The sequence below is a fragment of the Rattus norvegicus genome, chromosome 1 (genome assembly GCF_036323735.1).
Source record: "Rattus norvegicus strain BN/NHsdMcwi chromosome 1, GRCr8, whole genome shotgun sequence".
In the NCBI taxonomy this organism is placed as follows: Eukaryota; Metazoa; Chordata; class Mammalia; order Rodentia; family Muridae; genus Rattus; species Rattus norvegicus.
The window spans coordinates 171,012,029-171,038,562 of NC_086019.1; the positions used below are offsets into that span (position 1 = coordinate 171,012,029).

The 26,534-nt window shown below is 44.2% G+C and overlaps 1 protein-coding gene across 1 annotated transcript in view; it reads left to right on the plus strand.

Moving 5' to 3' along the window:
- Positions 1 to 26,534, plus strand: part of Ppfibp2 (PPFIA binding protein 2) — a 145,448-nt gene that overhangs the window by 95,380 nt on the left and 23,534 nt on the right. The window contains exons 6-10 of the mRNA NM_001100582.1: positions 4,837 to 4,968; positions 16,012 to 16,104; positions 23,452 to 23,563; positions 25,241 to 25,302; positions 26,306 to 26,381. Coding sequence (NP_001094052.1) covers positions 4,837 to 4,968; positions 16,012 to 16,104; positions 23,452 to 23,563; positions 25,241 to 25,302; positions 26,306 to 26,381 — 475 coding nt within the window. The remainder of the gene's footprint in view (positions 1 to 4,836; positions 4,969 to 16,011; positions 16,105 to 23,451; positions 23,564 to 25,240; positions 25,303 to 26,305; positions 26,382 to 26,534) is intronic.

Genomic DNA, 26,534 nt, shown 5'->3' on the forward strand with positions numbered 1-26,534 from the left:
CTGAGAAGAACTAGCCAGGAATGAGTAGAAGCCTTACCAGACAGTATTGGCAGATAAGCTGTAATCAGATATGGCGAGTTTGTATGGAAACTGATGGTACGATTAAGTGACTTTCAGTAGCATTGCTCAGGTTGTCAGGGGTGGAAACAAAGTCTGAGATTTGGCTTCACCTGGGCCCTCGTAAACAAAGGCCATCAGGTCTGGGGCCTGGGCGAATTGGGGGGAGGATTTTTCTGGTGTAGATATGAATACAAATGTAATGACAAACCTCAAAGTACAGTCTGGCCAGGGAGACAAATATTGCTAAAGAAAGTTGATAGACCAGGAAAACAGGGAGTTACTAAGTAACCAGTGGACACAGAAGAAGAAATTCTAGGTCGAAGGAGCAAGAGGAATAGTTGAAAAGGTCAGACAAGAGAACTTAAGAACCAAAGAGTTAGGAGACAAAACAAACACATTCTGGGCACAGATGAGGACCTAGTTGTGACCCTGACACCAAGAAGCAAAGCCTCCAGGAGCTGAGGTCGGCGTGAAGCTGAACAGAAGGTCTGCAAGCAGAAACAGGACGGAACAGCGACAGACCATTCCCAAGGATGATGAAGCTCCTGAGGAAACGCAGATCGCCTAATGTAGGTAGAAAAGCCATCCATCTGAAGGCAGATGCCTGTGGGGCATGGAAACTGCCTTGCTTCTGGGTATTTGGGAAAATGTGCTAGACCTGAGCACATTACATGTGAACGATCGATGAGAACAGATCTGGAGGCAGGCCTGATATGGGAGACAGGCATTCTCTGTGAGCAAGGTTGGAGCAGTCCTGAGAAGGAGAGATGGGTGTTCTGTACGTTGTGTTGGTGGGCACTCGGGAGAGATGGGTGTTCTATAAGTTGTGTTGGTGGGCACAGAGTGGCCTTCATCTGAGGTGACCGGGGAGAGAGAAACACACCACGTCAAATCCTGGTGTTGGAAGTAGAAAGCGTTGATGCTGCAGGGCAGCAGACGCCTGTTAAGTTGTGTACTTTGGAGAATCTGCCTCCTGACAGTGGCCAGGGGCCTGGCTTAAACTTGTTGAAGGCTGACTTTTTTCCCAACAAGAACAATCATCGGCATTAGAATTCTATTTCCTTTTTTTTTTCTTTTGGTCTTTTTAGTGGTCTATATTAATTGTATGTAATGGGTCTCATTATGACCTCTCTCTCTCTCTCTCTCTCTCTCTCTCTCTCTCTCTTTTACACACACACACACACACACACACACACACACACACACACACACACACACACACAGTGTAATTTAATCCTATCCCCCATTAGCCTCTCCTGTCCCACTTCTGATCCCTTTCCTACCAACTTGCACGTCGATCCAGTGAGTATTTCAAAAACATCATCCTGTACTCCAGTGGATGCCCCCATACTCCTTTTCCCTCTCACTGCCCCTCCTGTAAATTCCCCTTTCCTTCCATGCAGCTTCAACTTGCTTTACAACTTGGACCCATATGACTTTATGTAGCTATATACAATCTAGGTCCCAAACTGAGAGACAAAATGTATGTTTCTGAGACTGACCTAATTGTTGAATATTACTATTTCCAGTTCTTACGAGTGACATAACTTTGTACTTCTTTATGGAAGAAAAAATTTCCATTGAGTATGTGTACACATTTCCTTTTTAAAAATCCATTTGTCAGTCAGTGGACACCTATGTTGGTTCTGTGACATACCTGTTGTGAACAGTCTGCAGTGAACAAGTCAGTACAGTGGATCTCTGTGATGTGTGGACACGAAGCCTGGCTTTTTGAGTTGATGGGCTAGAACAGTAATTGTTCTTGATGAGGATAAGGCAGGGATATCAACAAAAGTCTTGAAAGAGGTAAAAACACCAGGGAGCATGTAAAAGCTTTATTATCGGTGAACTGTCATCAATTAACAACCTCAGGTTTCCAATTAAAAGTTGAGCATGTCCAGCACGAATGTCCACTCAGAATGTGAGCATGACCGATTCAAACACCAGCGTGACTAATTAGAATGGCCATTGGAACTAATTACAGCACTGTCCTCATCAGCTGTAACATGGGTGTGACTAATTACAACCTGGAAGTTTAAATGACTTGGGGGGATCTGACTGTGCTGAGGGCAGAGGAGACTTCCACACATTGTAAGGCTTTTCAAAAGTTCACTGACACAGTGTCTGGAAGCTGACCCCTGGCAGAGTACATGGGTATCACCTTGAGATCGTCCCTCAGCCCACGGGGACTGTGCTCTCAATTGTCAAGTTCCTAAGTGTTGGTTTCTGGTAGGTGTTTAAAAACAGACGGAAGTCTTACGGAATACTCTCTTTTTCCTCTTAGAACCCAGCACTCCAAAGGAATTGTCCATGTGAATCTCACCTTGTGAGATTGTCCTTCTGTCCCTGTAAATAGGCAGCTTGGAAGCTTATATATCTACATGTTGTGGTTCATCCCTAGTTTCTAGTAATTTATTAGTTTCCTGCTAACAGTAACTCTGCCTTCAATCTCTCCTCTTATCTGCTTTAGCTTTTATGATTTCTTTTGTGTATATGGTGTGTGTGTATAGGTAGGTGTACAAACACATATACGCACATACCATGACATGTATGTGGAGGTCATAGAAAAGCCTAAGGTGTTATTTCTTGTCTTCTACCTTGTCTGAGATAGGTTTCATGGCCTTGTATACATAAGACTAGGTAGTATGCAAGCATTCATGTACTCTTCTCTGTCTGTATCCCGTTTTGCTGTATTATTATCAGGATTATAGACATTTGCTGTATGCCCAGCTACCTTCTACATGGGTTTTAGGGATCTGAACTCAGGTCCCCACACTTGCATGGCCAGCCCTTTAACCACCAAACCTTTGATATATTTTTAACTAGGAACATCCATTTTGTAAACTGTCTTAAATGAGTTATAGAACAAGGCATGCAGAGGCAGGAATGGAATCAGAGAATCGGGTGTAGAAAAAGAGGGATATGGGAAGAGGGTGTAGGAGAGAATAAATGATAAGCAGTGAAGGCTATTAATATCTTTTGAACGTCACATACGCAAGGCCAAGAGAACTCATCAGTTTGGTGTGCCCTCCCACTTGGGGAAGAACTGCTTAAGATACTTTCCAACCTTAGCCTCAGCAGCAGAGTTCTCTAGATAGTATGTGTTCAGTGAAACCCAGCAGTCTAAGTGGACATTTCCTGGGCTTAGTAAATATTTGTTGACTGCCTTTTTCAGTGTTATTTCTCTTTAAATTCTTTGATTCACAGCACACCTCTCCCACTCCAGCATGAAAAACAGGATATATCCAACAGAAATGGATTCTGAGGTCAAATAAGTGGTAGTTGGCAAACTAATTCTGCTTATGACTGGCATTATGCTCTTGGCCAGCAGACTTGCTTACTCTCCCTGAGCCTGTTTCCTCATCTGTACAGTTGGGATACCAATGTTTGCTGCCAAATCCCTGCGGAGGTATGTTAAGAGAATGTGTACAAAACCAGCCAGCAGTCTGTGCTGCTAAGAAGGCACTTGACAAACTCCAGTTTGTCATTACCTTGGCCATCTGAGTGATTGCTTGTGGCCAAGCACCCCTGGTTCTAATGCTGTAGTTAGTGTTCCTGCTTTCTCCTCTTATCCAGCCTCCTGTCTGGCTGAGCAGGAAGAACCTGTTTCCATGACCCAAGGCTCAGGAGGACTTCTAGACACCCAGTTAATTCACTTAGTTTGTAGCTCAGGGTCATCAGGGACTGGTGTCCTTTTAGGGTAAGGTTAGTGAAGCATCTGGTCCTAGTCAAACTGCCTTTTCCTCTATGGTTTGATTCACGATGGCTGGACAGTTTGAGATCTATGAGATAAGAGGTCGCCATTCTGTGTTCCAGGGTTGGGGTGTCTGAGATGGTACACAATGCTCAGACGATGGAAGAGGTTGTTTCTTTTCTAGTTGCTCTTGTGGTTACCGTGTGTGTCCTCAGTGCTAGGACCTGCACGGATAAGGGTCTCCTATCCTAGCCGTCAGGATACCACCCTTTGCTGCTGGGAAATGTACTGCAATCTGGAAATGCTTGTGGCCCTTTATGCCTCAGCAGCTGTCTTAACTGTATCCTTTGTTGTTTCTTCTTGTATGTTTAATAGGTGTATGTGTTAATGGCAGGCTTGGTGCCCAGGAGCTGGCCTATTTGGTTGCCAGCCACTATTCTAGTGACTGCAGGAATAGAAATAATGACCTTGGTCTTTCTGCAATAAGGAGAGAATAACCTTGTTTCATAGTAGTGGGTTGTAATTTTGATATAGTTCAGGAAAGAGACATCTCACAGGACCATTCTTGAGGAGTCTACTTTATACTCTGACTTCTCTCCAGATTTACTCTAAATGATGTCTTATGTGGAGATTTGTAGAAGACTAGACTAATCCTTGATTTTACCCAGGAGCTGGACTAGAAATTTCTATTTACAAAAACTGTGTTGTTATTATGAATGCATATTCCTTTTTTCTGATTAAGAGGGATTGCTGCTCCGCCTTGAAAACAGGGATGGGAAATGTTCGTCCTTTGAAAGTGCCTATTCATTTTCTCTGAAAATAATTAATAATGGTTACTATGGAAAATATGTTTTTTTGTGAAATGCCTTTCACAGTAGAGTGATGTCAGGGGTTGTGCTGTCCCCAAGTAACCTAGGGTCAGTCAAACTTCTCCCTAACAGACCCGTGGCTGGTATGCAGCAGTCCCCACCCTAGGCTCTCGAAGACACAGTGTGGATATTGCCCTATGTGCTATGGATGGAGCAGCTGATGACCTTATTGCCATGGGGGCTTATGATGCTGAGATGCATTTTTGCTTCCAGGAGCTGCTAAGTCGCACATCTCTGGAGACCCAGAAGTTGGATCTGATGACTGAGGTGTCTGAGCTGAAGCTCAAGCTGGTTGGTATGGAGAAAGAACAGAAAGAACAGGAGGAAAAACAAAGAAAAGCAGAGGTGAGTGTGATGCACCATGTGGGGTGGGGTGGGGTGGGGGTGGGGCTTGGGTTGTATGTACTAGGCTTCTAGGCCATCTGGCCAACTGCAGTCCCAGCAGCCACTGTGTACTAAGGAATATTCATGCACTACAAACACAACGATCTGTTTAATACCAAGTTATCAGGTTTTGCTGTTGCTGCACATTTCAGCAATGCCCAAACCGCTCAGTTTTGGCTTTAGTTCTGTATCCTCAAACTGCTGACGGGGATGGAAAGGGAAGCAGTTGAGAGGAAGGATCAGACACACGTAGAGGAGGGACACAAGATGTCTTTTGTGAAAACTAAGGTAATGACAACAGAAGTCAGCCTCCCAGCAGGCCTGGGACTGTTTCAGATACATGTTTCATTGCACCTCCTTACCCCTTGCTCTGCCTGCCCCAAGTTTGTGTGCTTTTTTCTTTCCTCTGGATGGGCTGTGTGGGTGAGCCTACACTCAGGCCATCTCTGAAAGAATGTTGGCTTGTATTGTTTTCCAGTCTCCATATATCATTGGCTAGAACAGTCTATTGGATAGAGTTTAGAGAGTTTTAGGCCCAGAACACCTTCTTTCTAAGGAGCAGCACGTTTTCACGTAGATAACCACCTTCCTGTTCTGGGTTCACTCCTGGCATTGTGACACATGACAGAAGATTTACATTTCAGGAACTTCGGCCTGTTTACTGACGGATCTACCCAATAGCTCTCTGGACTGAAACAAATTAGTTACATAACTTATATGAACATCTATTTGTTTATGTATAAAAATAATTGATGAGCTAAAGACAATTAAATCACAGATGTTAAGTGCTATAGTGTCTGATATTTTGTAAACAATTGGTTTACATTCAGTTCTCTGTATCACTCTCAAAATTATCAAATGATGGAAAGTGCTCCTTTCCAATAAGTGCTAACATTATTTGCACTGACATCTGCAGTGTTTTTCTGAGTTTATAATAGAGCTTGGACTACTAATATGGCAAGGGGTGTTCCTTGCATTGGTTTTGAGAACATGTTTCAAAGTAAGATGTGTAGTGGTCACAGGAAGAGAGCTGTAGTAAGCTGCGTGCAGGAACTCCTATTAAGAGTACAGGTAGGTCTTATTGGATTTTATATCTGGCCTTGAGTCCTTAGCTTTAAGCTCCTAGTTGTTAATTAAACTCCAAAGTCTCTAGTTTTGTTATTTGCTTATTTATTTCTATTAGATGGTAGTAATGTTTGCCATCTCCCTAGTCATTCTGAGGATTGCCTGAGAACTTGTGTAGCCCTTAGCTTAGGGTGGACCATGTAGCAGTAGCTAGCTTTTATTGGTTATTTACTGGCAGTGTTGTTCACACTGACAGTGAAAAGGTAGATTGTGACATGTTATTCACAGAGTTCACCCAGACTGAAAGATGATCTGTGTGGACTTTCTTCATTATGTGTAGGGAAACAATGAGATCTCCCGGATTTTATCAGTGCTCTAGGGTGTCTAATATATGCAGGCATACATTAGGCAGAATTCAGTGAGCTCTGAGAAGGGCATAAATTATCAGAGACTCATTTAAATCCATAAGGGGAGAAGAGGGTAGGGGAAGGGAAAAGAGAGGAGTAATAAGTTGATGGAAGTCTAGGGTTAAATAAAGTACAGCATGATTAGAGCAAGACAATCTCACTGTACCTCTAAAAGCCTGCTTTAGGGCAGTCCTTGATTTTCTGTTTTCTTATTCTCAGGAAGGCTGACCCTTTCATGACAGAAATGGTCATCTGTGGCTCTAGAATAACATCTAGAGAGACTTTTTTTCTTAAAGGTTTCAGCAAAAGCTGAAGGGTCATGGTTGGTCTCATTCTGACTGTGCTGGCCCTCTGGGGATGGCAACACTTGGAGTACATCAGTTTGAGGTGAAAGTCAGTCCACCTGTAAAGAAAAGGCAGAAGAATTATGTGGAGCCGGATAACTTGTTCCTTTTTGGGGATTCAGGAAGGAGGTGAACTCCCCCATCTGTGATACACATAGGAAAGCAGTCACTTCTCTGATGGCTTGCTTTCTTCTCCTCAGGATTGTTTTCAAATCCTACAAAGTCTGGAGTCAGGCTGTTCATGCATGAGGCAGCACAGCTCCCGAGCTCCGTCCTACCAGATCACTGCCCTGCACAGTTGCCAGAACAAATATTAGGTCTCCATGCAGAGGAATTTTGTAGGCTGTTCAAACCCGTGAGAGGCAGTGAGCGGCCACGTGACCCGAAACACATTCCTCCTTGTAATTGAGCATACTCTGCTGGTTTGCCCAGGATCTCAGCCTCTGTTGGTAGCTATCTGGAGTACCAGTGGCTGAATACCATGAGCGTTGTCTAAGCCTTACTGCTGCTGTGTGATGGAAGTGAGAACATTTGCTAGCTTAGGTCACTCGTGATTGGAATCATATGAGTAAAGGGAGATTCTTTTCTGCTCCTATACTGCACCATTTTTACCAGTGAATGTTTGTGTATAAGGCTGAGCATGGTTAGAAAAGGCAAGACTTTGTTCTCCTTTTTTGAGATAGCCAGATGGAAATACTTCTGATAGTAAGCTTTTTGTCACTATATTAACACACTTTTCTGGTTGCTGTGACAAAATCCCCAGTCGAAGCAAAAAGGGAAGAAAAGTTGTTTATCATCATCATCATCATCATCATCACATTATCATCATTGACATCATCATTGTAGTTGTCATTATTATTATTATTATTATTATTATTATTATTATTATTATTATTTGTTTTTTGGAGTAGAGTTTCTCTGTATAGCCTTGGCTGTTCTGGAACTCATTCTGTAGACCAGGCTGGCCTAGAACTCAGAAATTTGCCTGCTTCTGCTTCCCCAGTACTGGTATTAAAGGTGTGCACCACACCATCTGGCTTAATATTTGTCTTTGATTCATGTTTAAGCAATACAGTGTGTCATGGCAAGGAAAGCGTGGTGACTGGGACTTCAGTCATAGTAGTAGGAGCTCAAGGTGTGGCTTGTTACATATCATTAGATCAAGAAACAGAGAGAGCTCTGATTAGAACAAAACTGGGTTCAATCCTCAGTGACCTGCTTCCTCCAGCTAGACTCCTCTTAAATGTCCCAGAGCTCCCTAAGACAGTGGCACCAGAAAGACAAGACGTATTTAAACACATGAGTCTTGGAGGGAACTTTCACATGCAAATTCTAGCAGTCACCATGGCAAAGTAAGCATGCAAATAAATTTGAAGACTGATTTGTTAGCTCAGTGTTTCAGGAGTTCTAGGCTGGCTTCACTGTGATGAGGCAGAATAGTGTGACAGTTGGGACATGTGACAGAGAAGGCTGTTGAAGCCAAGGCAGCTAAGATGTAGAGAGAAACAGTAAGGAGTTGGGGCACGATTCACCTCTAAAGTCATGCCTCTAGTGATATACTTTGTCTAACCTGGCTCTACCTCCTATGATGTTCCAATTTTAACAAAAAATTATGAACCTATCAATGGGTTAATCCATTAATGAAGTCCTAGCATTCATGATCAAGTCTCTTCTCCTAAAATCCTATCAGCAAACCTTTAACACATGAGCCTTCCAGTGGCATTTCCAGTTGGAGCTGTAGCACTTCCTCTGTGCAGCTTGGTCACTGTTCTCAGATTCAGTGCTTATTTCAATGAAAATAGAGTCAGTTTTTAACAGGATCATCACATTCTGTTCTGATCAGACCCTGAGTCATTCTGTCTTCATTCAGTGCCCTGCTGCTTGTCCTCGAGTTGTACAGATGACAGTTGTTCTAGCTGACAGTCTGTAAGACCCAGGGGTTTGGAGATACAGGCTTCCTGACGACCAGCCTTCCCAAGGACTAGGTCGGTAGTGGCACATATGAGATGTTGGGGAATACAGATGTTTGCTTCATTTTTCCTCATTAGCCTTTTACCATATGCCTGGGTCTTTTCAAGCTACCCAAGACTGACTACTAGATTTACTTCTGAAAGGCAGCGTTTGTAGCAGAGGGACCAATGTGAGAAGTAAATGCTAGAATTGAGATAATGGTTCACAAAAGAATGTTCCGGGGACAAAAAAAAAGTTTCTTTGTGGCACTCCAGAGCACGCTAGTCAGAAAGATCCTCTAGAAGGATTCTCTCTGCACTAGAATTTGAGGGCGACACGGCCAGATCTCTCTATGGGACCAAGAGGGGTCAAGCACTTGTCAGAGTCTGGATAGAGGAGAGCAGAGAACTAGACTGTGGGTTCCAGGATGTGGGGTTATCTTAGTTGATGGAGAACTAGAAATAATTTTCAAGACTTTGTTGCAGAACACACAGTGCCTTACAGCCCACTGTTTTCTTCCTGTGTTCCATACCTGGGAAGGGGAAATTCTGAGTTCTGAACTAGAGCAGCTAGAATGATGGACTTGGACCACAGAGCAAGTACAGGGAAGAGTGCATTTGCTCAGAGCTGAACTGGCCTGTTGAGAAGAGGTTGAATATTTTTGTTTTATTAATTTACCTTTTCATATATATGAAAGAAACTTAAAAAATTAAAAAGGATGTTTAATGAAAGATCTCATACACGTGCCCTCCAGCTAGCTGACAGGAACCAGCGTCATCTGTCTGTTGTATTCTTCCAGAGTTATCCTATTGGAGGACAAGCTAATTCATGTGTGCAAATGGGCACAGACACAACCCATATTCCAGGCACACATGTGCATGTATGCATACACACATGTGTACACTTTCACACACCCCTAGGCACAGCACGCATGTGTGCGTGCATATAGACACATCACATGCACTTACATCATGTGCACAAACCCATATACATACACCACATGCATACACACCACATACACACATACCACATGAAGGAACACACACACACATACACACTTCACAGACCCCCCACACCATGCACACATACCTCATGCACACACAGCACATGCACACATACCACATACATCATGTGCACACACACACCACATGCACACTTCATGCACACCCTACACACACTATGCACACACTCCTCATACACACACACGCATCATGTGCACACACACCTGTACAAACACCACACGAACAAGCACTGACACACATGCTTTTTTTATTTTTTACTTTTCTTTTTTAAAAAAGGAATAATCTTAATGCCTCTTTACAAACCATTCCACATATTTATGTCTGCCTATTTTCTAATATCTCTCTATGCCCAACAAACTTCTTTTATGATGAACATTTAAATTGTTTCCAGCCTTTTGCTGTCCGATGCTGTCGTAAGTAATCTTACACATGTGTAAGGCTCCCACAGTGGAACAGATGAGTCAGGAGCATCTGTTCTTGAAATTCTGACGTATTTCCAGATCTCCCTCTGTAGACTGTCGAGGTTAGACAGCCCTCAGCAACGTACACTAGGTGAGGGCCAGGCCACTGTTGAGCAGAGCATGAAGTAAGAAAGGGAGGAAGAACTGAGCGGGCTTAGCAGGTAAGAAGAAGTCAGACAGACTATGATTTTGGAAGGTGCTGGAGAGCTGCACAGACAGCCCTAAGAAGGGGAGTGGAAATTCATCAAAGCAGGGTGAATGTACAAAGTCAGCTGAGATTACAATACACAGCGGCAATTACGAACTTATAAATGTTGCCTGTGCTTCATGATTGGTAGCCCAAGGAGGCAGCAGTGTTGCGAAAGGCTCTGCCTCGTAAGAGAGAAAGAGAAAAAGACTTGGGGCTAGAGAAGGTTGCCAGCCCTGGAGTTGGAGTGTTAAGTTTCAGGTCTGAGGACTGAGACACACAAAACAATAGGAGCTTAGGGAAGTGGCTAAGCAGACGTTATCGAATGGTCTGGCTGAGGAAGAGGGAGGAAAGCAGGTGTGCACCTAACCTATGACCTACATCTCTGGACTCCCTGATGCAGATAAGAACGGAAGTGGAGGGCAGGGAGCAGAAGTTGTCTGGGTCTTAAAAGTCTTCAGCTGATGTTGTTACGAATCAAATATGTTTAATTATTTTTCTCACTCTTGCTCAGACCCTAGGGAACAAAAACTGGGGAAACTGCAACTTGGTTTCAGTTTGAACCAAAGGGAAAACTAATGCAGTAATGTGGTCAGAGTATGAGGGTGAGTGGTCACTGTTACCCACAAAGTCATGAAACTGATCAAGGACAAAGCCAAGCATAGGCAGGGTACTCTGAAAAGTTGAGCGATAACAGAGGCTGGGAGCTCTACAGAGAAGACAACCCAGTCATCCTGAGCTGCTGGGAAAGTAGGTAGCTCTGACTGAACCATTTCCCATGCAGTATCAGCAAGAAGGAATGGCTTAGCGTAGCCTGCCCTGAGGGAAACTGGATTTCCTAGGGCCCAGCACAGAAGGTGGATAGGGAATTTCCTAAGGACCAGAGGGCACCTGTATGAACCATATGAGGAAGGACAAACCCCATACAAAGGGTGATCCTGAGAACAATAGCCTTTTAAAAGAAAGGCATGTTTTTAGTTAAAGAAAAGTGGACTTGATTCTTGCCATTGCAAAGAATTGGGACAACAGAATCACACAGTGGGACAACAAACCCACATAGAAACTGTGAGATTTCTGTTGCTTACTTTGTTTCTTCTGTCTTTAGTGCTAGGGCGCTAACCTTGGACATTGTTGTTCATGCTAGGAAAGTGTTGTTATCCAGAGAGTCTGAGGGGTCCAAGAGGCTGGAAAACAAAGTAGGGAGTCAAGGCCAGTGAGGTGCATCAGAGGATAAAGGTGCTCACTACAAGCTTGACCACCTGCCTTTGAACCCTGAACCCAGCCAAAGGGTGGAAGGAGAGAACAATTGCTTGCCAGCTTTGATACAAACATCTTGGTGCACTCTTATACATACATAGTCACACAGTAGCTAAAAAAAGGTGTTTTTTTAAATATTTAAAAAAAAGATTGAGTCACATCTGGGGCTGGGGAATTAGTTCCTTCTGGAGGACTGGAGTTTGATTCTCAGAAATTACAAACAAAACAATCTAGGTGGGGTGGCACGTAGGTGTAATTCCAAGGAGAGACAGATAGGAGAGTCCCTGAAACTCAGTGGCCGGCAAGCATTGCCTAATTAGTGAGCTCCGGACCAGTGAGAAACCAAACCTCAAAAAGTAGTGGGCAGTGACAACCAAGGTTGTCCTTTGGCCACAACACATATTCTTTCTCTCTCTCATACACGTGCGCGCGCGCGCGCACACACACACACACACACACACACACACACACACACACACACACACTCAGGCATTTACACAGATTAAGGCATAAGTTTCATCAGACTTATCTCATTGGTTCAGCTGTAAATGTGTCTGTCCTGATATACCAGAAACACTCACACTTCAGTGGGTGCTACAGAATCACTGCTTGGGATAGATTTTGACAAGGAATAAAGGCTGAATGTTAAATTATTTTAACATCCTATTCGTATCTGAATGGGATTAGAGTTGGAGGGGCATTACCATATGTAAGGATGGTGTGTGTTAGAGAGCTTACTTGTAAGCGGGTATTGACACGTTTAGATGTGTGGGTGGGTATTGGCAAGTGTAGCATGAATTTAGGTTGGAGTGTGTGTGTGTGTGCCTGTGTGTGTGTGTGTGTGTGTGTGCCTGTGAGTGTGTGTGTGTGTCTGTGCCTGTCTGTCTGTCTGTCTTTCTACCACTGCTGCTGCTGCTTCTACTTAGATGATGGGGTCTGCCAGACTCCGTACCTCAGCTGTTAACTTAGAAGAATGGCCATCCATTGTGGCACAAAGTAGATATCAAACTTCAAGAATGGAACAGGTCTTAGGCCAAACCATGGCATGTACTTTTGTTCTGTCAAAGAGGGACCTGGCCATGAACTGGGGGCCACCCTCCCCTCCCCTCCTTACTCATGGAAAGTCACTCTGCATACTTGTCTGCCTTCCCAGCTACTCTTCCAAGGTGGTCTGCATCTGCTGGTGACTGACTTTGGGTGCTTTTTTCTGCTTTCTCTTCCTTCCCACAGTCAGTTCTGAATGTGATCAGTGAGCTGCAGGAACAGATGTGTAGGCTGCAGCTGGACATCCACAGGCAAATTCAAGAGCGACTGTTACTTGCTAGGGACCACCCTGAGGAGGTGGTAGCCGGTGACCATGAGGCCAAGCCCCAGCCCTGCAGCCGGGACTGTGCCCCTTGGGAGGGGTCACCTGTAGGAACCACACTTAAGTATATCAGAGCATGTGTGTGTGATGTCTCAGTGGTAGAAGGCTGGGGTTTCTCCTAACCAGAACTGTCTGTGTGCAGTGGCTTCGCATGGATCTGCTGTTAGCTCAGGGCAGAACTTGGTCTCACACAGGCCTCTGTTGATGTGAGGTAGGCTCTGGGATCCTCATCAAGCAGGGTTTGAGCAGGAGAGAATAGCTCTTGGAAGGGCACATTCCCCATCTTTAGGAATAGAATCAAGGTGTGTCCCAGGCTCTGAGTCGTAGTAAATTTGGGCCAAAGGAAGATTCAGGATTCTCTTTTTTCCAGTATATGATCTAGACACTTATCCTTCCCCCTGGACTGGATGTTTAAATGTTTAAAGCCTCATTGTATGATTCTCTTTAAGGTTTAAAAAAAAAAAAAAACTCCAGCATCATGGGAAAAAAAATCCTTTCAAATCAATGTTTAGAGAAGTTTAGCCCCATCCCCCACCCCAGGGAGTAAACACAATATCAGGGTTTTTGTTAGGAATAATTAAGTCATCACCTGAAATTTCAGGAAAACAATACCAACATATTAATCACAGTATAGTGAGTTCATGACCTTTTGGGCCGTATGCCAAAGAGTCATAAGAACCCAGACAACAGTAGCCTGGGCTTTCGTGCTTCTGCCCCAAGTGGGCACAGTGTCCTGTCAGAGCAAACTGAACAGCATTCTCCCCTCCAAGATAGGAACAAAACGAACAGACTCTTCTATCTGCTGGGTCAGAACAGTTCAGGCAAGGTCAATAGTATTACTAGAAAAGGCAACCAAAAGTCCTGAAGCCCAGTGATGAAGACCAAGGACACAGTCACCTTAGCTTAGAGGACCTTTTTTCAATAAGGATCAAGAAATACTTACCTCAGCTGTAAGTCATTTTTAATAAATTCTCTTATAAGATTCCTGTGGAAGCAGTGTTACTTATGGTAGATTGTCCCTAGGCCAGTTAAGTAATGACTTGAGTGTCAGGTGTTCATTCACCAACAGCTATGTGCCAGGACCTGCTGGGTAAGAGGTTCAAAAAGACTCCCCAGATTTCACAGAAGGAAACAGAAGTATCCATTGGCAGTCTACAGATAAACCTACGGGCGATCTGTGGGAGACACCGGAAGAGTCCCACAGAGGGTTCTAATAGGCTGAAGGATAGGCAGTTAGAAGGAGAATGGTGTATATATACAGGTGTAAGCTGGGAAGCAGAGTTAGACTCTCCAGCCTGATGTGGTAGAACTTAGCTGGAGCAGGGCAGGCCAGGGGTCATGAGTTAAAGTTCAGAAACTTCAAGCAAGGGAGTGCCATGATCAGATAGGTGTGCTAATGCTGTTCCTTCTCTGGAAGTTTAGCAGTCAGGTTTTCCATAGGGCCAAGGTCACACAGAATCAACCATTTGAAGATGTTCAGGCTTCCAACACTCACTGCACTCATGGTGGTACTTTTGGAGGGAAGTGAGACAAAGTAGCAACATTCTTGGATACAACATAGATAAATCTTGGACCCAAATAGAATTAATGACCTTTATGCCAGTTCTTCTGATACAAAGTAGTTGTTACCTGAACCAATTGTCCATTGAGTGAAGTTTGGTTCAAGACAACAATGTTGGCAGATCACACCGGTAGTACATGTTGTAATCCCCAGTGTTTGGAAGGTAAAAGTGGGTTTGAAAGCTTGAGGCCCATTTATGCTGTGTAGTGACTTTATAGGCCAGCCTACCCTTTGAGATTCTGTTCAGAAGAACAGAACAAACCAACAACTGCTGAGTGTTGCCCCCTTTAAATGAGAGAGTTTTCAGGGTCCAGAGTCAGAAGATGTGAGCGTAAATTCCTGCCCCACTTACCACCTGTACAAAGGCGGAAGTGGTTTAAACATCCCTTCCCCAGTCAGGAAGTGTCCCTGACTTCCCATCCACTGTGTCACAGTGAACACTGTCATCTGTAGAGCGTCCTACTCCCCAGCCTCATCTCCAGTGCATGGGACATCTAATCTCTGCTCCACCTCAATGGGCAGCCTCACCGTCTGCCTCTAGCTTGATTCTTCCTGGCATGCCTTTCCTATGTCTTCTTGCTTATCCTCCTCCTCTGAACAGGATGCACACACTGGCATCTGCGGTTGGCATTCAGCATTTGTTCTCTGAATCTTACTGCTTGCGAAGCCTCAGAGGCTTGCCACTTCCTCCTCTGGGCTCCCCACATTCATCACATAGAGAGAGATGCTCCTTGCTTCCTGCTCCTCCCTCTGCACTACCAGGGACATTTCCTGTTTCCTCCACTTCAGCATCTCTGCACCTCCCACTCCCAAGCCTGACCTGTTTGCTTGTGACACCTGTGCATGAGCTGGGCATGTGTCATGGAGGTTCAGATGTCAGGGAAATGAGATGACAGAATATAAGAAGAAGAGGATAATATTGAGTTTTAGCATGAGAAGGTAGCTTGCAGGTAATTGAGCATGAGGACCTGAGTTTCATCTCTAGCAGTGTGGGGTAGAGGCAGGTAGATGCCTGGGGTTTGCTGGCCAACCTGCAAACCTGTTCTAGAGCAAAAAGTAACTAAAAACCAGTGGCTGAGGAATATACCCAAGTTGTTCTCTGACCTACATGTGCACATGCAAATGCACACATATACACACCGCATTTTCTTCTCTCTTATGACTGGAACTGTCTGGCCTTAGTTTTTAAATGAGCACGCAGCCTTTTCTGGATCTCAGACCATGTTTAAAGTTCACAGCTACAGATGTAGAGCCTACTGGCTCTAGACAGCTGTAGACAGTTGCTGCTGGCTCTAGCTTCCTCTGCATGAGCTTTATCCAGTGTGGAGACTCCGCACTTGCTCTTTATCTATCATAGCTCTGACATTCTCCCTCTTCTCTCTAGGAGTTACTGCAAGAGCTCAAACACCTAAAAATCAAAGTGGAGGAGCTGGAGAACGAACGGAACCAGTATGAGTGGGAGCTGAAAGCCACTAAGGTAACCTGTAGTATGAGGCACCCAAGGAGTGGAGGGGTGGGGGGTCTGCTGGGAGGGGCTTCACTGTCAGGCTTCCCTACCACAGAAGTAAGAAAATGCAAACCAGACCCATGCAGTGGTGCCTAGGCTGTAGCAGGCAACTCTGCTGTACAAAAGGTTCCTCATGAGAGCCTGGGAAACTGAAGTGAGAGCTGCTGGGGTTCCCCAGTCCCGCTTCCTTCCTCTGGCAGCATCCTAGTGTCTCTTGTTTACTTAGCCAAGGAGGTTCTTGGGTGAGTGGTTGAGTTGGCTGGCAGATGAATGACAGCAGAACAGACAGAATGACAGAACTCGGGAGGGTGAGCATCAGTGGTTTGCTGGGGACACCATCTTCAACTCAACAGTTCCTATCATTGTCAGTTTTCTAGGTCATAATTATGCATTCATCAAATGATAAAACCTGCTTTATTTTTTCAACCAAATCATTTTTACTGTATTGGGAAGCTTACTGTATAAAGGACAGTGAAAAAAAATTCTTTAGTGAGATATTTTCTTCTTTCTTACAAGTTTTTCCTCATTGAACTGCAGAGGTTAAAAGTAGTGTTAAGTGGGTAGCTATAGTGGGGTACGAGGATCAAGAGGGTCACTTGGAGTTGAAGGCTATCTCAGACTACATAGTGGGTTCCAGGCCAGCCTGAACTAAATAGCATGCCTCTGTCTCAGAAAACAAAAGCACAGCAAAACAAATAAACAAAACAGCGAAAAATGGATTAAATTTTTTTGTCTTGTATATTTTATCTTAAAAATGTTAAGTTAGTTGTCAGGTGAACACTAGGAAACATCGCACTAGGACGTAGTTATGCTATTTTTAGTGCGTGTCGGGGGTGGGGGGGGCATGGTGGAGGAAGAGTGTTTGGTTATGCATGTGCTCTGGCTACTTGTAGAGGTCAGGGTGACTTAGGGAGTGGGTTCTCTTGGGTTGTCAAGTTTGGGGGGCAGGAGATCTTACTTCCTGTTGAGCCATCTTGCCAGCTCAGGAGTCTGTTGTTTGAAAAATATATGATAAATTTCAAAATGAATAAAAGATCACAGAATCTCCCAACACAGAGAAGAGACTGTTGGAGTGGAAGAAAGTTCCGGTTACTCTGATCTGCTCACTTCCCATTGTGTGACTCTGTCACATTACTGTACTGTGCCTTCTGGGGAGGGACAGATGCTATGCCAGATTCAGTAACAAAGGGCTTCACATGAGCATTAGGAAGAGGAAGAAGGAAACTCTTAAACAACTCTAGGTCCAGTGTCTCCTGGAGGAAGCTTGGGCTGCTGCCCCCTAAGAGAAAACACTTTTGCCTTTCCCTTAGGTCCTGTACAGCCATTCACAGGTGACATGTTCACAGGTGACAGCTGGTGATGCTTGTGGGCATTTCAGTGTTCAGTGTATATTTGCAGGTTTTATTTTGTTTTGTTTTTGATTTTTTGTTTTACTTTATTTTTTACTTACTCATTTTACATCCTGCTCACTGATTCCCTCCTGCTGGTTACCCCTCCCACTATTCTTCCCTCATCTCCCTTCTGTAACACTAATTCTAGGGGTCTGACAAGCCCTACTGGCTTCTGCTATCACTGCCTGGGTGTGGCGCATAATTACACATGTAGGCAAAACATATGTTTATTTATGTATGAACATATAAAACAATTTAAAAATTTTTTAAAAGAAAGAAAGGAATAAAAATGACCCAGCCACCCAGCTACTACCACTATTGTTTTTTTTTTTTTTTTTTATTAACTTGAGTATTTCTTATATACATTTCAAGTGTTATTCCCTTTCCCGGTTTCCGGGCAAACATCCCCCTCCCCCCTCCCTTTCCTTATGGGTGTTCCCCTCCCAACCCTCCCCCCATTGCCGCCCTCCCCCCATAGTCTAGTTCACTGGGGGTTCAGTCTTAGCAGGACCCAGGGCTTCCCCTTCCACTGGTGCTCTTACTAGGATATTCATTGCTACCTATGGGGTCAGAGTCCAGGGTCAGTCCATGTATAGTCTTTAGGTAGTGGCTTAGTCCCTGGAAGCTCTGGTTGTTTGACATTGTTGTACTTTTGGGGTCTCGAGCCCCTTCAAGCTCTTCCAGTTCTTTCTCTGATTCCTTTAACGGGGGCCTATTCTCAGTTCAGTGGTTTGCTGCTGGCATTCGCCTCTGTATTTGCTGTATTCTGGCTGTGTCTCTCAGGAGCGATCTACATCCGGTTCCTGTAGGCCTGCACTTCTTTGCTTCGTCCATCTTCTCTAATTGGGTGGCTGTATATGTATGGGTCATATGTGGGGCAGGCTCTGAATGGGTGTTCCTTCAGTCTCTGTTTTAATCTTTGCCTCTCCCTTCCCTGCCAAGGGTATTCTTTTTCCTCATTTAAAGAAGGAGTGAAGCATTCACATTTTGATCATCCGTCTTGAGTTTCGTTTGTTCTAGGGATCTAGGGTAATTCAAGCATTTGGGCTAATAGCCACTTATCAATGAGTGCATACCATGTATGTCTTTCTGTGAATGGGTTAGCTCACTCAGGATGATATTTTCCAGTTCCAACCATTTGCCTACGAATTTTATAAACTCGTTGTTTTTGATAGCTGAGTAATATTCCATTGTGTAGATGTACCACATTTTCTGAATCCATTCCTCTGTTGAAGGGCATCTGGGTTCTTTCCAGTTTCTGGCTATTATAAATAAGGCTGCGATGAACATAGTGGAGCACGTGTCTCTTTTGTATGTTGAGGAATCTTTTGGGTATATGCCCAAGAGAGGTATAGCTGGATCCTCAGGCAGTTCAATGTCCAATTTTCTGAGGAACCTCCAGACTGATTTCCAGAATGGTTGTACCAGTCTGCAATCCCACCAACAATGGAGGAGTGTTCCTCTTTCTCCACATCCTCGCCAGCATCTGCTGTCACCTGAGTTTTTGATCTTAGCCATTCTCACTGGTGTGAGGTGAAATCTCAGGGTTGTTTTGATTTGCATTTCCCTTATGACTAAAGATGTTGAACATTTCTTTAGGTGTTTCTCAGCCATTCGGCATTCCTCAGCTGTGAATTCTTTGTTTAGCTCTGAACCCCATTTTTTAATAGGGTTATTTGTTTCCCTGCGGTCTAACTTCTTGAGTTCTTTGTATATTTTGGATATAAGGCCTCTATCTGTTGTAGGATTGGTAAAGATCTTTTCCCAATCTGTTGGTTGCCGTTTTGTCCTAACCACAGTGTCCTTTGCCTTACAGAAGCTTTGCAGTTTTATGAGATCCCATTTGTCGATTCTTGATCTTAGAGCGTAAGCCATTACCACTATTGTTAATATTTTCTCCCTACCAGATGTTTTTATTTACGAGCCCTGCCTCCTCTTTTCCCTCCCTGCCCTTCTTTCTCCCTCCCTCTCTCCATTTCTTCCTCAGTCTCTGGTGATGATTTATATAAAAGTCTATATTGTGCTTTCTTTCCATTTGAAAATGGATGATTTCTTAAGTTAATAAAAAGAAGTCCCATGTATAAACATAACATACTTAGCCATTTTACAGACGACAAAATGGAAGCCTACAGAGAGGGAGTGAACGAGTAACTCTCCCACGCTCTCACTGCCAGTCAGGCTGGCCTGACATGGACTATTGTCTGAGTATAGAGCCTTGTGTGTGCTGGGCTTTGTTGTCACCCATTTAAGAGCCTTGTTTTTCCCAGTAGCTCAAAACTTTCCACTACGGCACTCACTCCTGCCAGTCCAGCCCCGGGTGAAACCTTTGAAGTTGCACACATCACCCTTTGTTACAAAACCAAGAAACTCTTTTTAATCCACCCAAGCTCTCTCCTTGGCATGTGGACCCATGAGATGCTAAGGCATCTTTAATAATTACCAGGTGTGAAACACCTCCTGCCAGAACCTACCCAGCCTTTGCACACTTTTCTTTTTGAAGTCAGAATAGTGCAGTGGGTGTATTTGATGCTGAGACTTAGTGGCCAAGGTGAGGTTGGCCTGGGTCTCCCCTTTCTGTGCTGTCCTGTTCCTTCCTTTCTGAAGTGGCAGTTTCTCAAACTGAAGTCCTCTCTGTGTTTGCAAGCTGTTCAGTTTTCTGTGCAAGCCTCCTCAGTCCCTAAAGGTGGCTCATCCTCACTGCAAGCAACAGAAGGGTTCATACTCTGAGCTTAGTAAGACACCGTCCTGTAGGGATGCAGAGTATCTTTTCCTGCTCTGCAGGGACCCAGAGCACACATCTCTGCCACACTGCCAGGCTTCTGATTGTTGTGGATCTCTGGCAGCAGAGTTTTTCCATGGTCTGTATGGAGCTATCTATTTACCTGTGTGTCAGGTAGACTTCTAAGGATAGCAGAGAACCTGTAGTTTTTCCTTGTTCTGTGGCGTTGAGTAAAGATTGAGTCAAATCACTTGGATCTGTGGCAAAGGCTCATATTTTGGATTGTTGGTCGCCAGTTGTTGGGACTGTTTGGAAGGAAGTGTTGCCTTTTTAGAGGAAATGTGTCATTGGGTGGTGGGCTTTAAGGTTTCGAAAGTCTATGCCATTCCTAGTTAGCTCTCTATGCCTCATTCTTGTGGATATGGTATAAGCTCTCAGCTACTGCTTCAGTGTCTCCATAATGCTCTCAGCCATCGTGGTCATGGACTCAGCCTTTGAAACTAAACCCCCAATAAACTTTGTTCTATAAGTTGCCTTGGTCATGGTGTCTTATCCCAACAATAGAAGAGTAATTAAGACAGGATTCATAGTACATCAGTGGCCGCATACAGAGGCTAGCTTCAAGAAGAAGAGACCCCTGAGTGCCAGGTGCTACACTCTGACTCATTAGGCCCACATCACTGAAGTCTGTCTATAAGGCTAGAGGGTAAGTATTAACACTGGATTTCTAACAGAGACCATCCTGTCCACACTAAACAACCACGGACAAGGAGCCATGCAAGAAAAGTTGAGGGATTTATCTCTGAAGAATATCCTGACCCTGTGACCCTGGTAGATTTAGGTCGAGAATCCTAAGGCTAGAATTGTCAGAAGCCTTTGGAGCCATTAGCCATAAGCCAATGGACACACAGGCCCCAAAGGATGCACGATCCATCCTGAGTGCCCATCTCAGTAAGCCGGATGGAATAACCAGACTTGGCTCTTTTGAATCTGGGTATAGCCCAGAGTAGAGGAACGTGCTCCATAGTGAGCTTTGCAGTAAAGAAATCTGACCTTGCATCTCCTGTTTTCCTTTATATCTCTGTCCCATTTGGAGGATGGGAGGGAAGGTTTATTCAGAACCATTGAGAAGGCTGAGAAATCCCAAGTCGCTTAAGACCAGTCTTCATTCCTCCTGTTAACCTGGTAGTATGCAGTCTGGAGTGCCTGGAGCTCTACACTGAAGGAGCAGGCTTGGGGTGTGGATTGAGTTCTGCATTAGAGCAGACAGGGTGAGTGGGTAAAGCTCTGCATGGAGCAGCAGGCTGGCTGCTGAAGTCCTGTGATGTGGCAGAGAGACTGAGGTATGTGAAAGCTCTATGTTGGAGCAGCTAGGCTGGGTGGGTGGCGTTCTGCATTGAAGTACATGTCAGAGGTTGACAATCTATTGTTTTTAATGAACACTCCCCGCCTCTCATAGGCTCATGTATTTGAATGTCTAGCTCTTAGTTGGCAGACTATTTAGAAAAGGATTACGAGGTGTTTCTTTGTTAGAGGAAGCGTATCACTGAGGATGGACTTTACATTTTCCAAAAGCTCATGCCAGACCCAGTCTCTCTCTAGCTCTGCCTGTTGCCTGTGGATCAGGATATAAAGCTCTAGGTTATTGTTCTAGCACCATGCCTGCCTGCTTCCTGCCATGATGATAATGTATTAACCTTCTGAAACTATAAGTAAGTCCCCAGTTAAATACTTTCTTTTTTTTTTTTTTCTTTTTTTTCGAAGCTAGGGACCGAACCCAGGGCCTTGTGCTTGCTAGGCAAGTGCTCTACCACTGAGCTAAATCCTCAACCCCAATACTTTCTTTTTTTAAGAGTTGCCTTGGTCATGGTGTCTTTTTCTTGCAATAGAACAGTAGTAACTAAGACAGCGTCCTTGCCTCATCACTTCTAGGCTGTCTGATTTCCCAGGTCAGGTACTGATCCTGGCTTCTCTCAGTCTTTTCAGAATTATAGCTTTCTCCCACAAGTTCTCATGGGACTACATAGATTTGAAAACAGTGAGAATAGTGGCTGTAGGGTGTGCTAACACTGAGCAAAACTTGGCAGGCAGAAGAGTCACCAACAGGACCAGTACTCATTTGGTTCCTTGCTGCAGTTCAGTGATTGACTTGGCCCCACATCATACCCTGACAACCAGTGTTAGAATATGACTAGCTTCCTACAGGGCAAGTAGTGGGCAGGGAAGATGCTTTTTCTGTGTGTTTACTGCTCAGAGCTTAGTTCTAAACCTTTTCTTGGTTTGATGTTCAGAATGGAGCTTTTTCCTAAGGTAAGGGATAAGGTAGAATGAACTGTTCCTATGATTGCAGTATTGACTGGGCCTCCTCATATGTGATATGAGAGTTGCTCATAACGGTTATATTATGTAGTCTCCCCACAGGCCAGGAAGTAGAAGCTATTGAGCCAAGACTCAGAAAGACTCAATTATTTGTCTAAGGTCATACAACTGGAACATGAGAGATTCTAGATTTGTTTGGCTACAAAAGGCCTCTTGGAGTGAGATAGAAGGAGCTCTGATTTTCTATTGAGTCTGGAAAGCATGGATAACCATGCATAGTGCTGGGATAAAATGTAACCTGTTATGCATAGTGGAGATGTGGGAACTACTCTGTATCAATGCCTGTACATGTGTGCATGCACAGATGTGTGTACAGTGGGCCTATGTGCTTTCCTTTAAGAAAAGTATACATTCTTTACACACTATGTATGCACATTGGCAAGCATGCAACTGTGCCTGGAGGTTGGGCAAAAGCATTAACTGCACAAAAGGAGAGTATCTAAGGAGTATGTGTATCTTGGGAGAGGAAAGACCACATGCAAAATCAACAGTCCAACTTGTGCAGCAGGGACAGGGCCTTCCCATTGTACCTTCCCACTGTATACAGTCCCAGCTCCTCTGGCCTCAGTTTTACCCATGCTTTACAGAGCAGGGAAGAGAAAGAGCTTTGTCAGACAAGGGGATACAGGAGCAAGGTGATGGCAGGCGAGTGAGTTCCTTCTACAGGGTTCCACCCAGTGGGGAGGGCAGTTATCTACTCTTAATCCTTGTTCCTGTCTGTCACTTCTGTCTTTTGGGATCCAGTGGGCTCTAGATTATGGCATGAGGTACTTTGTGATGAGCTGGAAGTCTCTCTGACCCAGAAGGGATTTTCTGTTGCTTCTTCAGGCCGAGGTAGCCCAGCTGCAAGAACAGGTGGCCCTAAAAGATGCAGAAATCGAGCGTCTTCACAGCCAACTCTCTCGGAGTTCAGCTCTCCACAGCGACCATGCAGAACGAGGTAACTAGATGGACTGTGACAGAACGCATTGTCTTAAGCCCTGGTCCCACTCTCATAAGTGGGCATGTATCTGTGAATGAGTATTGTGTCCTTGCATGTCTGGGGGTGGATAACTTACAGTTACCTGTATCTCTGTGTGTGAGCATGCATTTATGTATACAGTGTGCTTGCCTGGGACGCTGAGTTCTGTTGTGAGATCTTTGTCTTGCCCCTCCCTTACCTAGAACACTCAGCTCTGAAGGCTTTTCTCACAGCATTGATTGAAGCTCTGTGCAGCCCCCTCTGGAGCTTTTTTCCCCTTAAAAGCAACCTGACTTCATTGGATTGAAAGGCCTTGCTTCTGTGTTACCACCAAAGAGGAGGCTTAGTAGTTCATCCTGCCTGACATTTGTACAAGGCCCTGAGGTTACAGAAGCAAACTGATTCCTTGTCATCCTTAGAGTTCCACTTAAATGTCTTTTCTCAGGAAGCTCTTCCTGACCACTTGACCCCAAGTAGCTGACTCTGGTCCTGCTATTCTTGAACTCAGCAGCCTCTTGTTCCCAGCATAGCTCATACTGTTATTTAGTAATGCTGTATTTTGGGAGGTCTTGAGGTCACCCTACTCTGACTCAAGGATTTTATCTTTGTTTAAAAGCCCCTCGGAGCCTAGCACAATATTTGGCTCACCCTAAAACTGAGCCATTAAATAAGTGAAGTGATACTGGACGCTCCCTGGGGAGTTCAAGTCTTGCCAAATAAAAGCAAAAGAAACCCTCAAATGTTTTTAGCATGCATAGTATGTTTATGGCAGTTCTCCAAGGATATGGAAAGATCGCACATGTCTAAGCTCCTATTTGCCACCTGGATACTGAGCAATATCAGTCCTCTGGGTTGCTGCCAGGGTGTAGCCTTATCCTGGCCTCAGCACCTGGCTTGGTTGTCCAGCTGGAGTGAGAATATTCTCAAGTCATCAGGCTTGACAGCCACTGCCTTTACTTGTGGCACCATCTTGCTGTCCCTTCCCACCTTAGTTTTCTTTTCTTTTGGTTTTTGGATTGGCCTTGTCCATAGAAGGCATATTACTCTGCCACTAAACTATATCTCCAGCCTGTAATTTTTTAAATTTCGAGATACTAAATTGTTGCGGCAGGGCTTACACCTTGTATCTTGTACCTCAGTCTAGGAAGAACTGATTATATGCTTATAGCTCCATGCTCATATATAAACATTTATTTAATCAGATTATGCAGTTTGAAATTAAACCAACTACCAAAGCTTTGTATGATGTCCAGTCTCCATTTATCATTCATAAATTGTTTTGGGTTTTCTTTTCTAAAATTTTCTTCTACTTCTAGTTTTTCTGACTGCATGGTCTTCCCTCAAACTGGCTTAGGCATCTGATTATGATATATATGATATACATACATAGAATATGAATATTTATGTTCTTAGGAAATACAGTTTATGAAAGACTTTTTTATACTTCTCTCAGTTTTGAGTAAATGATATTTTTATTTTGCCCCTAGATACAAAGAAAAGACAAAACACTAGGTTATTCATAATGTACTCAACACATGTCTAATGAGACCCATTGTGCCAGAATGGAACCATATTCACATGTCAAAGGCCATCAGCATATGGAAATAGCTGTCAACATTTGTACAAGTAATTCCTTCTATATCTCAATTCTTTTAGATCAAGAAATCCACCGACTGAAAATGGGAATGGAAACACTGCGGGTTGCCAATGAGGATAAGGTGAGACAGTTGCCATGGCACCTTGTCCTTTCTTTGCAGGTGCCTCTAACTTTTTGCTCCCTTCTGGTCCTTGCTCTTCTAGACAGGGCTGTGCTGTCACTGACAAGCTATGTTAAGACAACAGCTTTTATCGCTAGAGTCTCAACTTCAGTATTTGTTTATGATGCCTGAGAGTTTCACCTAAACTGAATCTCTCAAAGGCAGCTTAGAGCTCTGTCTGTTCATGGTGGTGTGCTGAAAAACCCCTGCGCTCATGTCACAACTCTTAGCATGCTCAGCAGCAGCCCCATGTGTGCAGATTACCTCTCACAGTAGAACTATCATAGGGACACTTTTAACAGCATGCAATGCCTCAGTTTACCCTGCTACCATACCATATCTGATTCCTGCATAATCATAAAATAACCACATCCATACACAGAAAATTACCTAGCTGGTATAAACAGTTTCTCTGATAATCACAGGCCTACATTTTCAGCAAATGAAAAAGACTCAAAAATGCTTGGATAACTTTGCATAGGATCAGGTGATCAGTGTATAGCAGAGCTAAGACTGCAAACCCATGTGTTTCAGGATCTATGTGACCCAAGGCCCCAGGCTGTAGCCTTGAAAGAATGGATCCTTTCTAGGAACATCTTCTGTTATATAAAGAACTTCAAATTCTGAGGCTATGGGATATGTCTTATGTCTGTAGCTCCAGAGGGTGACACAGCAATGAGAGGCACTCTGAATCAAGACTGTTTCAGAGAGTATGAGGCAGAGAGGTATGGTTTTGTCAGCACATAGGCCTTTTCAGGAGTGTCAGTGTTGACCACACCTTAGTATAGGACCATGAGGGTCATAGACTGCCTGTGAGGCAGACCACTGGGGCCCAGTGGACCCTGACTTTCTTTCTTTGGGGTCTTTAGCAGTCTTTTATGGGATTGTTTTCACTGTGCTCCAGATAAATTTGACTGGAGACTGGAGGTGGTGTTAATCTTGTTCTGCTCTTATACCATGGCAGGACCGTCGGATAGAGGAGCTGACAGGGCTGTTGAACCAGTACCTAAGGGTAAAGGAGATTGTGATGGCAACTCAGGGTAAGAGAAAGAGGAACCCCCATTTCCTCTGAAAGATATTTTGTCTACAATGTAAGAAGCAGGAATAATTCTGCTGCCAGGGCCTTTGACCCCTGGTTGGAGCTGTAATAGAGAATGGATTTATATGTAGACTCTTGGCTGGTACAGATGGTG